Source organism: Gasterosteus aculeatus, chromosome 14, assembly GCF_964276395.1.
Source record: "Gasterosteus aculeatus chromosome 14, fGasAcu3.hap1.1, whole genome shotgun sequence".
In the NCBI taxonomy this organism is placed as follows: Eukaryota; Metazoa; Chordata; class Actinopteri; order Perciformes; family Gasterosteidae; genus Gasterosteus; species Gasterosteus aculeatus.
Window position 1 is genome coordinate 10,941,052 of NC_135702.1, and position 17,840 is coordinate 10,958,891.

The 17,840-nt window shown below is 41.6% G+C and overlaps 1 protein-coding gene across 1 annotated transcript in view; it reads left to right on the forward strand.

The window, feature by feature from the left end:
• The window catches only part of epha5 (EPH receptor A5), a 48,601-nt gene extending 34,561 nt beyond the window's left edge, over nt 1-14,040 (forward strand). Inside the window, exons 10-19 of the mRNA XM_040197869.2 lie at nt 40-107; nt 978-1,103; nt 1,694-1,879; nt 2,385-2,446; nt 5,234-5,301; nt 5,375-5,516; nt 7,201-7,350; nt 10,474-10,667; nt 11,595-11,759; nt 12,271-14,040. Of these exons, the coding sequence (XP_040053803.2) occupies nt 40-107; nt 978-1,103; nt 1,694-1,879; nt 2,385-2,446; nt 5,234-5,301; nt 5,375-5,516; nt 7,201-7,350; nt 10,474-10,667; nt 11,595-11,759; nt 12,271-12,382 (1,273 nt within the window). The 3' untranslated portion in view covers nt 12,383-14,040. The remainder of the gene's footprint in view (nt 1-39; nt 108-977; nt 1,104-1,693; nt 1,880-2,384; nt 2,447-5,233; nt 5,302-5,374; nt 5,517-7,200; nt 7,351-10,473; nt 10,668-11,594; nt 11,760-12,270) is intronic.
• Nucleotides 14,041-17,840: the final 3,800 nt, after the last annotated feature.

Consider the following 17,840-nt stretch of genomic DNA (forward strand, 5'->3'; position numbering starts at 1 on the left):
ATTGCAAAAGCAATATTAAATGCCGTTCCTCCTTCTCAGGCGGTGTGGCTACAGTAAAGCAAAGCAGGATCCCGAAGAGGAGAAGATGCACTTCCACAATGGTCACAGTAAGTTAACAAAGCCCAAACTCTCTCGGTGTGTGTGTGTGTGTGTGTGTGTGTGTGTGTGTGTACAGTAGAGGGTTCAGACAGCGGTCATGTCTGTGTGAGTATCTTCATCCTCGTTGGCCTTTGTGTGTGTGTGTGTGTGTGTGTGTGTGTGTGTGTGTGTGTGTGTGTGTAGTTGTCGACCATGTTTTGTACCAGTAGCTATTCTTTAAATGACACCGCTACAGTCCAGCTCTGTGACAGCCGTGTTGTTCCAAAGGGAAACCTACGATGATTTATATGCTCTGACATCTTGATGTATTTGGCCACGTTTTTCTGTGCCGTCCTGCCGTCCTTCTGCTTGCATGAGAACCGACAGTGACAGGATGACCAGCGACTGTCACTAGAAAAAATACCAGTGTAGCATCACAGTTCGATTTGTTCAGCCTAAAATAAATTTGAATAACTCATGGTTACAAAAGTGAGTTTCTTATTTTGGGAATAAATAATGTAAGAAAGTTTTTATCAAAGGTAGAATGATCATAAGGGCCTAATTAGTTCAGAGAGTTAATTACATTTATAACAATACTAAAAGGAATAAATGTAAGTATGGACACAATTATCTATCAAAGTATACATACTTTTTTGTATACTCTACATTTTGTAGACATTTATAAACTGAAAATTCAAAACACTACTTAACATTGACAAAATCAATCTTGTCACTATTGCTGTGAAGTCATCCTGCCCCACCTTCGATACATTGTGGAGTAGTCTTCATTTTTTCTTTGTACTTTCTGCTTGCATGGATTCTGGATACAAGCTTGATTAAATGCTAGGGACTGTAAATGGCATCTAAATGGTAATGATGCCGTGCATCTGTGTCTGCAGTAAAGTTCCCGGGGGTGCGCACCTACATTGACCCCCTCACCTATGAGGATCCCAACCAGGCTGTGCATGAATTTACCCAAGAGATCGATGTCTCGTTCATCTCCATAGAAAGGATCATCGGAGCTGGTGAGTCAACTCTGTGTGTGTGTGTGTGTGTGTGTGTGTGTGTGTGTGTGTGTGTGTGTGTGTGTGTGTGTGTGTGTGTGTGTGTGTGTGTGTGTGTGTGTGATTCTTATTCTGCATTTCGGTTTGATTTGGACACTATAATATCCCACCAGAAATGTTTTTTTTCCAAAGTGAACCTTTTCAGTCAACCATAACGACATAATGCTGTATTTTATTACCTCTAGAATCCGGCGACATCTTTTCTTCCACCTTCAAAATAAATCTGTCATTGCTTGTCATTGTTTGAAAGAAGTATGCTCACACGCACACTCAATAATGCCAAACACTGCTAGGAAATGAGATGTGTGCAGCATTCTGACTTCAATCCACCACATCTTTTGGATTCTATCTAACTTATCTGTTGTGACGTTAAACCGGAGTCAAGTGATGCTCGTCCGGTATTTATTGCAACTCTGATCTCAGGCAACATGAAAAAATGGTTGCAATTGGTTGAGATTCCAAAAGAAAAAGAAAAAAAATGCAACATCCATGAAAGGTTATCCTCACCGTTGGACCGAGGCCACAGTCAAGCTCTGTCTCTTCGGCCTCAGGGGAATTCGGCGAGGTGTGCAGCGGACCGCTGAGGCTGCCGGGGAAAAGAGAGATGCAGGTTGCCATCAAGACCTTGAAAGTGGGATACACCGAGCAGCAGAGACGCGATTTCCTGTGGGAGGCGTCGATCATGGGCCAGTTCAACCATCCAAACATCATCCGACTGGAAGGCGTGGTCACCAAGAGTGAGTCATCGGCGTGCTTGCTACTAGTCCCAACTTTGCTCTCTTTGGTTTTCGGGTTGCGAGCCCGAGAATCGCCCCTGCAAGATTTCGAACATGTGTCACAATGCAGATTACTGCGACTTCTCATCTTCCAGTGGTACTGTGTAGATGTTTGGGAATCTGAAGCTAAGCTTGTCAGACTCTGCTACGATTTATTCAGGCTGTAAGCTGTACTTAGTCAGGGTTTTTCATCCATTAGACCCAGCTGTTCTTCATCAGTCAGGTTTGGATGTGCCACGACAGCTCCAGCTGCTATTTACTGAGCTCAGTTGTACTTTGAAATAACCTTTTTCTCTGACAAACTATTCATGTATATATGTGACGAATACCATAATAACAAAATAACATGTACAACTGTTTCAGAGAGCTCCAACATTGCCACAGCTGAATAGTTTAATAGTTTAATAGGAATACCAACAAATATGTGCTATTTTTGAGTGGATTCGTTTTCCTTTTGGCTTCTCAGGCAAGCCGGTGATGATCATAACTGAATACATGGAGAATGGATCACTGGACACTTTCCTCAAGGTAGGACAGAGGGGGATAAGCATGGTTACTAGTGGGGAACGAAGGCTCATAAAGCCATGGGAATAAAGAGTATGATGTTTATGGACGTGAGACGGGAGGATAGAGAGGAAGATGATGGTGTGTAGAGGAGAGAGGAGGAGGGTATGGAAAACCATCACCGATCCTCAAGAATCCATTTAAAATAAATTGTGTTTGTGGTCCGTGATAATGAAGTGGTGCTGGCTCTCTACCACAGATCCGTGCTGGTCTGTACTGAGGTAATTGGCAAACGGGCAAAGCTGGAGGGTCCCCACTTCATCATAAGCCAAACTGGGAGGACAGTTATTAAAGGGGTGGAAGGAAAAAAAGTTTGAAAAGAAAGAAAGAAAATGCATTTCGAGCAGAGATAGACGTGACACTGTGAGGGAATACGTCCATCAAGGCTATTGATATTCCAATTTGATGACTCGTCATTCTACATGGTCCAGAAAAAATGAACCTGAAGAGAAGAACATGTGATAGCCAGGAATGTTTGTGTATATTATTTTGAATATTATTTTTCTAAAACAATCTAGAAAAAAAATCAATGAATTAGAATGAATGAATCACAGGAAGCCGGCCTACGTGGTGCAGAAGTCACTCAATAATGTTTGTAATGTTCGTTAGCCCCGACTGCGAAACAGATCACATTGCCCGAAGACATCTGAGCACTTGCGGCTTGAATCATGTCTGCATAGTCTAGACAATTTGGACTTCACCGAGTGGAGAAAGTGGGCCGATAATGAAGGCTGGCAAACCTTTGAATTGAGTGATCCCTCTCCAGAGCACATAAGTCTGTTCCCTCGTTACGTTGGCAAGATGCTCAGTTGGCGGACAAGGCTTAATCCCACATGGAAGAAAGGGTGTAAACCCCTGCAGCAGATGGCTAATGGGCAGCTGAGAGAAGAAGATGAGCGATGTCGGTGCACGACGTGAACGGCACATTTCAACGCCGCTATTCTGTAAATTTGTGAAAGGTGAGAATAATTGTGTGGGGTGCTGCAGAGCCAGTGCAGATTTGAAAGACCCGAACAACATGTTCTCAACCAGAAAGTGTGGAATGAGATGATGCCGTGATACCGAAGAGTGGAAGGATGTGCTGCAGGCTTCCTGTCTGTAGGAACCACTGCGCCCGGTGTCTCGGGGTGCGATGCTCCTGGATGGCAAAGGGAGGCACAGGAGCTGACAGACCAGCAGGCGGAGCAGCCGGACAACCCTGTGAAGTAATTACACGGATGGATGGTGCACTGAGGCTGAAGAAATGACACAGCCATGAGAGGAGCAGGGGCTGGTCTCGTTCCAGGATTATGGGTCCCTGCTATGGACCTTGCAGGATAAGGCCCGTAACTCTGACAGGAAGTGGGACGTTCCTGCTGCTGTGGATGAATGGGGAGAGTTGTTGGAAACTGAGAAGGAGCTGGAGAGCTACATGTCTGATGTTGGGATTTAGGGAAATGATGAGGGCAAGGTGGGATCTGTACTATTCTATTGGAGGAAGCTGAGGCTTAAACAGCCTGAGAGCTGATTGGGAGAAAACAATGAGGGATCCTGGTGTTTTGGGGGAATAACATTTCAAGATCACTGTTTAGTTTCAAACTGCAACATTGTATTGCAATATTGTTTTGATCAGATAATTATTTCTTTGTTTGCATGCATGTAAACATAGTCACCTTATGTGTAGAACATTTAATGTTCATTTTACAATAAATGATGAACATTAAATGAGAAAATGCTCAAGACAAAAAAAAATTAGGCTTCACTATGCGGCTATTTCATGAAAACCTTAATCAATACATTCAATTACCAGAAATGTCATACTGTGACATGTTAGCTCCCAAAGCCGGCCCTGATCTGTGGCAAAAAGTTCTTTGCCTCTTCATCATTCTTCTTTGGTTATTAAAAAGACCTAATTATCTCCCCTGCATATGGAGTTTTAAAGGTCCCACTGGAGAAGGTTAAACCAGGGCTCAAAGTAAAGAACAAAAAAGCGGCTGTGAATGGCTGCAGGGAGACGACACTTGGCTGGTGAGGCAGTGATTTCATAACAAGCGGTGTGACTCTGACTGCAGGGCAGCCACCATCTCCTTACAGGATCACAGTAATCCTGAATCATTGTTTTGGGCTACAAAGGTGAACAGGCGTTTCCAAACTGTGTTGAAATTGGATGTGCATGCATTTGACAATAATATAATTTACGGTATTTTTGCTTTAAAGGCTTTCATTTTGCACGGTAACTTTTAAACAACCGTTGGCAGATTGCTGAGCTCTGGTTTTACAATGCAGAGGTCATACGTGTCCATTATCTTGGGGTGCTTTTTATTATTTTAATAGGTGACCTGGTTTTGCAGGCGACACACAGAAAGAAAATTAAATGCTCTGCATTGAAGCACATTGATTCAGCGCATTTCTTCTTGGCCTTTTAATATCAAACCACGTGGGAACTCGATGAGCACAATAAAAATAAAGCAAATAAAATAGACATTTCATGCAGTATAGACACTATGGAGAAGCACTGCGTTCACTACATGCTACGTTAGTGAAGGTGCATACATAGCATCCTGTTTTAACAGCATTTGTATTGGCGTTTACTGGCAGGCAGTTTACCAAATCCTACTAGATTTTGTTGGTGTATTTGCAACATTGTACATAACATTTGCCATTATCTTGACACCTCGGAATGTTATCTGTTCCCTGTTCTTTAGACTGTATACTGTGGTGTAACTAAAGATATAATTACATGTATTTGTATTTGTATTTTTTCTTTTTTAGAAAAACGATGGTCAGTTTACTGTAATCCAGCTGGTTGGTATGCTGCGTGGCATCGCGTCTGGGATGAGGTACACAGAGACTCAAAAGAAGCATCTATTAAAGTAAAAATCCCCACCTCACACTTTTTGTTGCTAAATGCAGGTACCTGTCCGACATGGGCTACGTCCACCGGGACCTCGCAGCTCGTAACATCCTGGTCAACAGTAACCTCGTGTCCAAAGTGTCTGATTTTGGCCTGTCCCGAGTCCTGGAAGATGACCCGGAGGCTGCGTACACCACACGGGTAAGACGGGTCATTTTTGGAATGTGGATATTATAGGGGAAACTTTTTCCTACATTTCCATTTATTCCGTTGTCACATTGCATTTTTTTACTTTTTACTTTTGGCGCTGATCGGGCTTTGGGGGCGTGGCGTCAATTGACGTCACGCAAACGTCACGAGTGCCTAAAAACCCAAACTGATTGCTCCCTTTCAATAATTAGGCCTTCTGAATTTTTCTTTCCCAAAGAAAACACTGTTAAATAGATGGGAAATAAATTGAAATGGCTTGTTCATTCATGTGCTCAGATATATGAAGCTTTGATGAGGAGTTGTGAGCAGATATTACTAGTGTAGTTATGAGTGACAGTGGTGTACAGAAAGTGTTGATTCATAAGTCTTGCGGCGCCTTTCATTATTTTTTAAGCCACGATAGATATCAAATCTGCAACTGAAAAAATTATAAGGCCCCAAAAATTCAAAACAATATATATAAGTATGAATAAAATAATATATAAGTATGAAGTAACAATGAAAATAGATAACGCAAAAATACTTTTCATTCACACATTTTTTTGTCATATATTGTATTTTTCAATGTTCAAGACCAAAACTCAAACTTAACTTACGTTAAATTTTTTTTCTAAACTTTTTGCCTGGATTTACAGTATCTCCATCCTACTGTTTCAGTGTGTGTGAGAGAGAACGGGGGAGGCAGACTAGAGGGCACACTGTGAGTCTTGTGTCTTTGAGGACGTTTTTTATCCCATCCAGTGTGCATCCGTGTGAGTGTGTACTGCAGCACATCAAGCTTTGGATTAACTTGAAACGTGAGAGTCTCGCTAATACACACACACACACACACACACACACACACACACACACACACGCAAGCACACAAACATAGAGATGGCAGCAGGTTCTAAATTGAGCTCAGCATACCGGGCTGAGTGGCGTCCTGTCAGCCAGAGATTGGCTGCCTCCTGCAGGATGACGACCAATTAGTACTCGGCTCAGACTCCACAACACTCAATTAGCACCTAGTCTTGCTGCCTTTACGCCACATAGCGTGTCACCCACCTCTCGCTGCCAGGCTACATCTCGCTCTCTTTCTCTCCTCCCTCCGTCTTGCTTTCTCCCTCCCTGACAGCAGCGAAAATAACAAAATTGACACTTGAAATGATCAGACCCTGAGACATCCTGCTGCTGTGTTCATCAATACCGCATCAAGCTAATTTCACTACTCATCAACCAAAACACACTTTTTCCCTCTGGAACTCAGCAGTCGTCTAGTGAACTTTTCTATCTTCGCAATGAATGCGCGATAATGACGATGTGGAGAACGATTCCGAAGAATGTGAAGCCCCCCAACAGTTAGGACGGGGGAGTTGTTAAAGAAAATGAAACTTGGTATCATGAATGTGTTCATTAGCGTAATTGTAAGTTGGACCACATGCGGCACAAGTGTCTCAATTAAGGTCTTCTCTTTTGTTTCCGCCTTTGGAATTTTTAATGCCTGCAGCTGTATTTTTACACCGGAAGGTCATTTGTAGAAGTGTGGCGCTGAGCTGTTGTGGATGTAAAACATCTAAGTGCTATTTCTGTTAATCATCGCAAAGGAATTGAAGTCACATGTTGAAGCCTAGTTTCCTTTAAACCCAACAAGGTGTTTGCACTATCTGGTGAATGTTCTTGCATGTTGTCACAGGGAGGAAAGATTCCCATCCGCTGGACGGCTCCGGAGGCGATCGCGTACAGGAAGTTCACCTCGGCCAGCGACGTGTGGAGTTACGGGATCGTCATGTGGGAAGTGATGTCGTACGGAGAGAGGCCATACTGGGAGATGTCCAATCAAGATGTAAGTTCAACGTGAATGCGCTCGCATGCATTATGCATTTGGTCTGTTTTAAATTTGTCTTGTTTTGAACAAGTCACCCTTCGATTTCAACACCAAGTGGAACCCTTTCATCCCTTTGGGCCATGAAATAGGAACCACCGACCAAGGTCCGTTAATTAGCTGTTCTCGGCTTTCAATAATATCACATTTTCATCAGCAGGTGGAGTTTGCTTAGTAGTGATGGAATTATTGATTGCCAAATTTTCTTTTTTTTCTATTTAATAACACACTGTTATCTTCTTTGTTTAATCTGTAGAGTGACAATTTGTTGTGTTTGGGGTGTTATGTGCCAGACTAGTTATTCGTCCTAACTAATAGCTTCCTAAAGTATGGTTGCCTGGCAACTTCCTGGAGCCGAGAAAACTTTCTCAACCAAGTTTTTTTTTTTATATATCAATGATCCTGGTTGACTTCTAATTACAAGTGTATCGATATTAGTTTCATATTTATCAAAATTGAGGCACATTCTACTGCATACTAAAAGTTTTTCTTGTTTCTTGTGGAACTTGTATGATACAGACTGCGATGAAGACGTGAAGGAAGATAAAGATAAAAAGAGGAAACAATGAATACGTGTTTCCTGGCTGCTGAATAGAAGTTGGAGATATGAGGCCTTAGCAGGAACCTGTTTTTTTTATCTATTACTGCAAAGGATGGGCCGTGAGAATGAATAGCTTCAATGAAAACACACAGAATTTGCAGGATGCAGCAAAAAGCTTGTGTAAGCAAAAGAGTGAAACAGGTGAATACAGGAAAGTGCAAAGCTAAGCAGAAAAGGCTGGCATGGAAAAAAGCCGGCTGCACACTCACTTAGGCGCTACATCTCGCATTTGGCCTCAAGGTTTTAAGAACACTTGTAAACAAAACAGCCATTTTGGACTTATTTGATCAAATGAGAAGGGGTTGTCGTGGTGGCGTTTTAGCTCGACTCTGCAAGAACCCGAAACGACCTGTGTGTGTGTGTGTGTGTGTGTGTGTGTGTGTGTGTGTGTGTGTGTGTGTTTTTAAGGCTGTTCTCCCACCTCCCCTGCCTCCTTCTTTCCCCTCCCTCTCGTTCCCTCCTTCTCTCCACTGTCTGCTAAGAAGAGGGTGAGGGAAAGAGAAGCACCTACATTATGGTGGTCCAATTCCGATGAGTGAGAAAGTAGCATTGGCCTCGGCTCATTTCCCACCCACGGACATGCAGACGCACGCACATACGCACGCACAGCCCTCCGGTAACCTCTTCCTCCCCTCCTTGAGACCCCTCTCCCCCTCCCTCTCTCTTGGTTAGTAGGCTGTGTCTGTCTCCGAGAAGTCTAGAGAATGGGGAGGAGAGATAGAGGAGAAGACGTTTGATGTTTAATTGAAAGCGTTATGCTGGATTTTCTCTCATCTGCGCCAGAAAGTGCAGGCTCTCGCACTCCTCTTTCTCTAAGCTCTCGCCTTCTGTTTCCCCATCGCTGGCCCATTGCTCCTCCATGCCTTCCTCTCGTTTGTCTGTCCCAAACTAGTGTCTGTTTTCTCCCTTTCCTTGTTGTTCATCCCGCTCTTTCTCTTCCCGCTCTTTCTCTTCCCGCTCTTTCTCTTCCCGCTCTTTTCCTAGCAGCTCTTTCCTCCCTGCCAGTCATCCATGCGTCGTTCCTCTCCCCACACGTGCTTGCACCAAAATGTGAGAGAGGAACATCAAACTGCACGTGCCGCCTGCCCGCGCACGTGTGCTGTCACGCACACGTGGTTTATCAGAGTGCCATCGCGTCAGTTTTTCAGTGTGAACTTGACACAAGCAGAGGCTCAACTCTACGAATCATTTCCCTCCTGTTTCTTGCACTCGCTGAACTAGACTGAGAACTCCAGACAGCTTTTTACTGCAGGGTCTTGACGGAGAGAGCCAGGATTTATTTATTATTCATCTAACTCCTCCCCCCCCCCTAAAAAAAAATATCAGTGATTCAGTGCTTCTCACTTGCGGAAATGATTACCGAGCCGTGCTGCGTATCAAATACACAAATATTGTTTGTTGATCCTCGCAGGGGGGATCGTTTTTGCTTTCTAACTTCATGGAGGTTTGAGCCCAGGGTCAAATAGAGAGCAGGAGCTTCCCTGGAGCAAACATCTGGGTTCAATTTGCTCCGGAGATTTAAAATTGGGAGTGACAATACTTCTGCTGTTTGTCGCAGGCCTGCTGTGAAAAGGTAATTACATGTTCGGGCGCCTAACACGTTGTATCCTCTCTATACCATGGGAATAGGTCCTCTTCTCCAAACTTTGTCCAGGCAGTAGGGATCTCACGTGAGGCAGGGGCCACCCTAACCTTTGGTCATCATTCTTACTGCGTGTGTACACATTTGGAAGTCTTCTCTAAAGTCCACAGTCCATCAAACCAATTTGAAAACTGATTAGCATATTTTAAAATGAATCAACTTTTTCTGGATTTTTGGATTTAATATTTCTGGAATATACATTTCTCCACCATTTCTTTACTAAGACAATAGTCGTTGCTAACGCTCCGGACATTTAAGTCCAATTCAGGATGGATCAAGACTTACACTCGACTGTTTGCCACGGCGATTCCTAAAACTGTCATGGTTGGGTAGAACGGCAGGACTCAAACGCAGACTTTAAAGCAAAAAGACTTTAATAGTCATAAACTCCAACAAAGCAAAAGGCCAAAAACACATACAAGTACCGGGAGGAAAAGGCTGGCAGGAACGAGGACCATCCAGGACAAAAGACAGGGAACATCCGTGACAATAGACAATGACGCCACAAGTGACAAACAACACACACTGCTTAAATACACTAGGGAGGTGCAGGTGATTGGACACAGGTGGAAACAATCCGACAATCACAGGGGATGACAGGACCAGGCAGGAAGTGAAGTTACCCGGGGACACGAGTGGCAGAAAACTACAAAATAAGACAGGAAGTGAACCACATCATGACAAAACCCTTATTGCAAACTCTGTGCTGCCTTCTCACTCCATCTCTCTCCTTTTCCTCAACGTCTATATCAAGGTAACTAATTTGTGCTTGCAGAGCCAAACCTGAATCCACAACCTAACCCTTATTTGTCTTTGTCAACCCCCCCTGTTCTGTCTGCAGGTTATAAAGGCAGTAGAGGAGAGCTATAGGTTGCCGGGTCCCATGGACTGCCCTGAGGCTCTATACCACCTCATGATGGACTGTTGGCAGCGAGAACGCAGCAACCGCCCCAAGTTCGATGAGATTGTCTGTCTGCTAGACAAACTCATTCGCAATCCCAGCTCATTAAAGAAACTGGTCAACTCCTCACACAGGTACGAATTCACAAAGTGTTTTTGTTTATCCTTTTATTTCCTTGTAGGCCAACGTAACAAATATACATTTTTTTAATCCAAGCAGTCGCCAATTGTTTTCACCTGCTGCTAGTAAAAGGCTACTTAATGTAATTTCGGTTGACTTTCGGTGATGTATGTTGGTTGTTACAGACATTCTTCTGATCTCGAAAATGCATTTTGTTTTAATTGACCTGATCATTCTAAAGTGACTCAAACCCAAATCGGCAAGCTAATAGACTCGTCACCATTCGGATGAAATAGAAATGGAGTCTTTATAGAAGTTGTGTGTCGCTGCATAATTAAATCAGGATGGACGTAGCAGTTAACTGCTGCATGCTGGCGAAGTAGACGAGATAAATAAATGAAAGTGAATAGATTCCCCTTAAACCACACATTAGTTTGTATTGTATTTAGTGGGTTATCTTTCGATTATCGTAACATTTAAATATTCAATTAGTATTTCACCACCATCCACGCACATTGCATTAGTGTATAATGGCATGAAGCGGCTATAAGTCCCACAAAGCCGACTTTTAGTCGGACACCCTCATTGCCTCAATTTCTTTGGAGCGATAATGAAATGATCTTCTCTGTTTCCTCCTTTCACAGACAATAAATCAATGGCATATCTAATAGCCCATGCAATAACATATGACAGTTAGCCAGACTAAAGGGACGCGTCTCTTTGTTCCACGTTTTGTTGACCCCCTTGTTCTAGCTGCAGCGTGGAGAATGCTGTTGGCTTGCATGAGCATGTCCGCTGGAAAGCGTGGAGAGTGAGCTGAATGACAAAGAGATTTCTGCGTGATGATGCATAAATAGCACAACGAAGCCTCGCTGGTGACTGACTTGACTATTATGCTCAGCCCTGAACTTCTACTGAATCTGTATCGTCATTTGCACCAGGGTTTCCAACCTGCTGGTGGAGCACGCCAGTGTAGAAGGGAACTGCCGCAGTCTGAGCCAGACCGTGGGGGAATGGCTCGACTCCATCAAGATGGGTCGTTACACGGAGCTCTTCATGGAAGGAGGTTATTCTTCACTGGAGACGGTGGCTCAGATGACATCAGAGTAAGGCCTCTTCCACACACCTGCAATCGCAAAGAGTTACCAGAATGTTGAGCCGTGCAGATGGTTTTGGTTTTATTGATTCAGGTTAAAAAATATGCTGGACCTCCTTCTCATCGGTTTTTATAGGGATCATTATTTTGTGGTTAAAAGGGTTCTCTATAGGAACTCTAGGTTGAACTGGCTGACTTCTAAAAAGCACGCACCCATTACAGTACTGACAGCGTCTACAAAGGGAGAGCCACAGAATATCAGTCTGACTTATGAATGCATAACTCCATCCAGACACTTCATATCAGTATAATGAGAGTTTTTTAAATTGCTTTAATCAGCATGTCTACAATAAGTGAGCCTCTTGAGAACATTTTATATTATGACAACATGAACAAAAATGGCGTAAAACCCTATGAATAAACCTTTAAAGTTAAAATACAGTGTTTTTTTCATCGTATTTCTTTAAATGTTAGCAAACTACTCCATAATATGGGCCTGCTGTTTCTGTGCTGTTTTTCAGGGATCTGCGAAGAGTAGGAGTGAACCTTGCTGGACATCAAAAAAAAATCATCACTAGTATTCAGGAGATGAGAGTCCATATGAACAACACCAACTCTGCTGTAAACATCTGATGCATATGTACAGGCATGCGCACACACACACACACACACATATATGGACCTAGCATTTGACAAATAGACTTGCTGTTGGACCTAGAGCGGCTTAGCACTTTCTACGGACAAAGAAGCCCAGCGCATACGGATCTAAACTGGAAGGTCCACGTTCTTCATTTTGGTTCTCATGTGTCATCTGGGATTTTTGACATCGCAGAACTAAAACCGAACTGAGCTGAAGCGCAGTGGAGCGACATAAAGGAAAGAAGGTGGTGAGCTGAGCAGAAGTGAAGAGTTTTCATTCTAGTTGTTCAGTTTGTGTGTATATTTGGGATCGGGATATCTCTGTGCACTGTTTGGATTCTTTCAGATCAAACGAGAGCAGCCAGCTCTTCTTGGCTGTATCTCGAATACAGATTCATGCGGCGGGCTCAAACTTAACTTTTTCAGCTCATCTTGGGTGATCCGAAACGTTTCTCCGGTCTTTTTTCTCTGGAAGTGTTGTTCCATCACAAAACATTGAACCGAAAACCATTCTCAGGCGGGGGGAGAATGATGCCGGACCACGAGTAACATGTTCATAGCTTCCAGTCTTTGCTTTGCCATGCGGCTGTGCTTTCCTGTCACATGCACGTCTTCATACGACACGAGTGCAGTTGTAAGACTCATTCAGCATTGTGTACTTCCTTGTCTTCCAACACAATGCGTTTATTGTTTAAAGGGGCTATCATTTAAAAATACAACTAAGTAACAAGGAAGTTGTCGAGGTCTGGCTTTTTCCACATGGGTTACGAGTTATTGAACCAACAAAAGAAAGGAAGGAGCGATGCTTGAAGCATTACTGTACCCAATTACTGGTCTTCTGTCTGAATGTATAGCACTTCACAACACCTGGTTGCCGTATCGTTCTACTTTGTTTGATATGGAAATGGCGTCGAGCGGGGAGGACATTGTCAATATGGTGCTTAAACCCAGCTTCTGAATGAGGTTGCACGTTGTCAAAGATGTTCAGCTGGCTATCCTGCATCTTTGCCCTATTAATCCTTGGGAATCTCCACTAAGATCTTGATGGATTCCTACGTAACTCATCCGGAGATCAACTGCTAGACCATGAAGATGCTATTTCAAGCTTTCCCCTTCCAACTGGACACTTTACGCATGTTTTAGTGGAACGTTCACTCAGACACACTCTGCCAGCAGAGCGTCACTCAGAGTCTAGGATAATTGTTTACTTCTCTACTATTCTACTGGAACCTGTGCTTATCCTTCATCCAGATTCTGATCAACCTTCATGCAGGCTAATGGAAATGTCACACGTGAAAAGGCACTTCCTGTAGGGTTCAGTTGAAACATTCAATCCAACAGTGGTTTTCTTTTTCATTGGGATGGATGAGAACTTGACACTGATGGAACATTTGCTCATGTGATTATTGAACCGCCAGTGAGATTCAAGTGGGACTGTTTACTGATATTTTAATAAACCTTCACTCGGATTCCAACGCAGCCTTCACTCGAGAGTTCACTCAGATTTTCACAGAGCCTTCACTTAACCAATAACCTTCAGGTACCGCAGAAAACCCTCAACAATCTCTTCAGTTCATCGTGCCGGGTCTCTCCGCCACATGTCAGCCACTCAGAACCTCACTCTAACAGGACTGCTGAAAATAAGGAGGCAATATTGATCAACTTGATAATCATCTATTTATTTATTCTTGTTTAAAAAAAAAAAAAAGTAATAATGATGACAGTTTGTTTCATCATAATACTCTGTTGGACTACTGAGCAGCTACATGTAATAAGTGTATATAATGTATATTATATTTAAAGCAGGGAGCATTGTTCTTATGTCTACCATTATGTGGACAAGTTGGTATTGATCAAGTGTACACTAGTAAATTGTGACATATTTGAAATCAGCGTTTCTGCTACTTAGACCTGTGCTTCTGTCAGGTGAAGGGCAACCAGCACATCTGTCCCCCTATAAGGGTCTGCAGAATTATCAGATATTCATATTATGTTGTTGGTTATTGTATTTCCTTTCAAGTTTTGGTACAAGACCTAGAAATATTTTCAGCGGCCCTAAATGAGACCGCAATAATTACTCTGTTGTCTCAAAAAAAAAGCCAGAGGAGTGTGCACAGGGATTGGCATATGAACTAATATTCTGGTAATGGTTTAAATATGTATACAATGATGTCAATCATCTACCCTTTGCTTTACTTCTCTTTGGTATGATATATTATACATTACTAATCAGTGCTTTATTGCTTAAACTTGACTATTTTCACAACTACGTACACAGCAGTTCTGACGACATATATCCTCTTTGCAGATGATGTGCTAATATTTTCTTGGTTCCACACAGTGCAGATGCTATGGCTTAAGAGTCGAAACATGATGAGATTGTAAGTCTAGTTTTATAAGAAGTGGTATTATTTGACTGTATGAAAAGCACACAAGAAGAATGTAATGTTTTAAAGGGGAATTTCACTTTTTTACTCGATGCGTTTTGCTTTTTAAACTCAAACCTACCGCTGACTTCCAGAGGAAAAGGCACAAAAAAAAGTCCCTTGGGGCTTTTGAACTATTCCACCTGCTGATGAAGATCATACTCCTTGACTGGTTTCATAAAACAATGTGAGTAATTTGAATTGGTATACTATATGGGTATGTGTTTTTTAGAAGTCAAAATGGTTTAACAGTGAAGGTTTGCTTGAAATACAAACATCTGCGTAGTCTCTTTAGTCTACATACTGTACATCATTTTGGAGGTGTTGCTCCTGTTATACGATGCGCTAAGAACAAGATCCATTCCGCAATATTGAATCTTAAATCTTTTTTTTTTTGTTTTTAAGCAAGTCAGAGTCTTGTCTTCAAAAGTGCCCCCAACTTTTGTTAATAAAACACAAATGTACTGCGAGTAGACTATTGTGGCTGTGCAGATTTCAACTGTAGCCGGGGGGGAAACGCTTCACTGATGTGGTGCACCTCTTTATATTTGAGAATATAAGGCATGTACAGTTGAAATAATGCCACATCTGAGTTCAACAGTGTTTTGATCCAAATTTCATCTTATTGGCTTTTTGCAACCACTCTTCACATAATTTTCAACTTAAAACCTACGTCTGTGCCATGAACAATTGGTGAAAAGTACACCCTTATAAGTGCCTCTCATATTATGAGCACCATTTTTCCTCCCCTGCCAAAATAATATTTATTTGCTTTTTGCCGACAATATCTTCAGGCATTAAGAAGAATGTCTGACAATGTGTATCTTGGAACTAATTTAATTTGCACTTTAACAAATCTTGTGCCCTCTTGGTTTGACTACAAATGTCTATAGTTGACTGACTTTCAAGTTATTCTTATTGCTCCACTTTACAATTACTATGATTAATGAGTTCCCTCATGCTGACTATATCACTTCATATTCTCAATGCTTCCCATAGTGTAACATTTAACAGTTAAGCACAAGGCATTGGTCATATTTTTAAGAACAAATCAAAGTTATATATCTATCTATATATAGAAAACTAAAGCGTCATTGATGTAGAGCACCACATTGTGTACGGCACAACGATTAAACCCTCCTACAAACGTAAGCACAGGATTTGAGAGAAGTCTCAGTGAGCGGTTGATATGATTTATAGCACTAAAACCCCTGATGGCAACTTCAGGCAGTAGCAACTTTAGCACTATCGCCGCTGTTGGTGAAAGCTGCCATTGGTATGTTGTCTTCGCAAACAACAATACACATACAGTTTAGTTGATAGATGTCGTTGCGTAAAACACCTTCATTAATTCTCAGCAGTTTTGCAACGGCATTATTTTATCATCGCCGTCTTCATTTCTGCCCGAAGCACAGAAAACCATCAGAGACTTGTAAAGATTTATTGATGTGTTCTTACTTCACATTGACTGTCAGCTGCAACTCCATGCAGTGAAGTGCTACGCCAGATGTGTAACTGTCAAATTACATGATTACAATAACATCTGTGCAAACACTTCTTGTTGTTTGAAGTTGACATTCAGAAAAGGGAAATCTCATTTCTGTTCATATTCATATACATTTCCAGAATAACTTCTTGCATTTGTACTGCTGAATTCTAGCAAATGTAGAAAAGCAATACCTGACATTATTTGTAAAAAATATAATATTTGCGTACATTACCTGGTTCACTTCCAAATGCTAATTTATATAAAAATACTTCCAATGCCCTAAGGCTCCACCCACTTTTCAACCGTGTGTTCAACTTCTCAGGAAGTGGAAAATGAGTAACTTCATTGGGACTCCGATATGTTTTCTTGCGCAGCTTTCCCTCAAAGTATCAACATTACGAAAGCAGTTATGTGGTTATTAGGTTTCCCCCCCAGGTCAAAGACAACGGTCATGTTATCAGCTACTCACACATAATGTTTTAAAGATCTGAATAACTGTTTTGTGAATCTTTGAATGCACAGTAACAATACAATTGATGTGCTATTGGTTTGTCCTTGAGACTGTCATGTATTATGTTTGTGTTGATGTTTTTGTAGTGTGTTATTAAATTCTATATTTTTGCAATAAATCCTTTGAAAATATAAAAAAATATGTTGTTGTCAAGAATTTTGAAGCCTTTGCTCAATGAAACTACAACATGTTATCACGTTGAATAATCTGCCTCATTGACGGGACCGCGGCGTCCTTCATTTATGGCCCTTCCCTTCTGACGATTGCGTCTGTGTTGAAGACTTTCTGCAACAATACAAAATACAATGAAAAAATATTGGTTCCAATACTTTGGTTCTAAAAAGCGGCTGTACTTAATTTGGTGTTTATTAGCAAATGCTAACGTACCAAATTAGGATGGCAACAATGTAAACATTATACCTGGCCAAGACCTTTCATTTTAATGCCGTCATTTTAATGCCGTCATTTTGAGTGAATATTTCAATTAGTAATGCCATGTTGTATGGATGCAGCTAATGCTGTTAATAGAGAAAACTACAAGACAATTGTACATTACAATTGTATTGTAATGTACTTTGTTAGCATTTTTGTTTTGCCAGTATTTATATCCCCTGTTATTTTTATTTATAGCATCTATTTCAGCCCAACAATGTAATTGTGGAACGTTGTTTGCAGGCTGTGCAATTAAGACACGATTTATTGGTTGAAATACTGATCGTCATGGTAACAACGAAGCTAGTTATCAGTTTCTCTTCGTCGAGTTGACTGAACGGGGGGAAAGGATGGAGGAGCTAGATGGATCAAAAGGCTTTTGATATAAATTAAATGAAACCTCCCTAGTAAAGAAATTCACCCTAAATAATACCCCCCGCCCCATGTCCTGAGGCATTTGGGGAAAGTTACAGCCAATGCCGCATCATAGCTGACAACAGAATCCAAAATATCTAATTATATATATATATATATATATATATATATATATATATATATATATATATATATATATATATATATATATATATATAT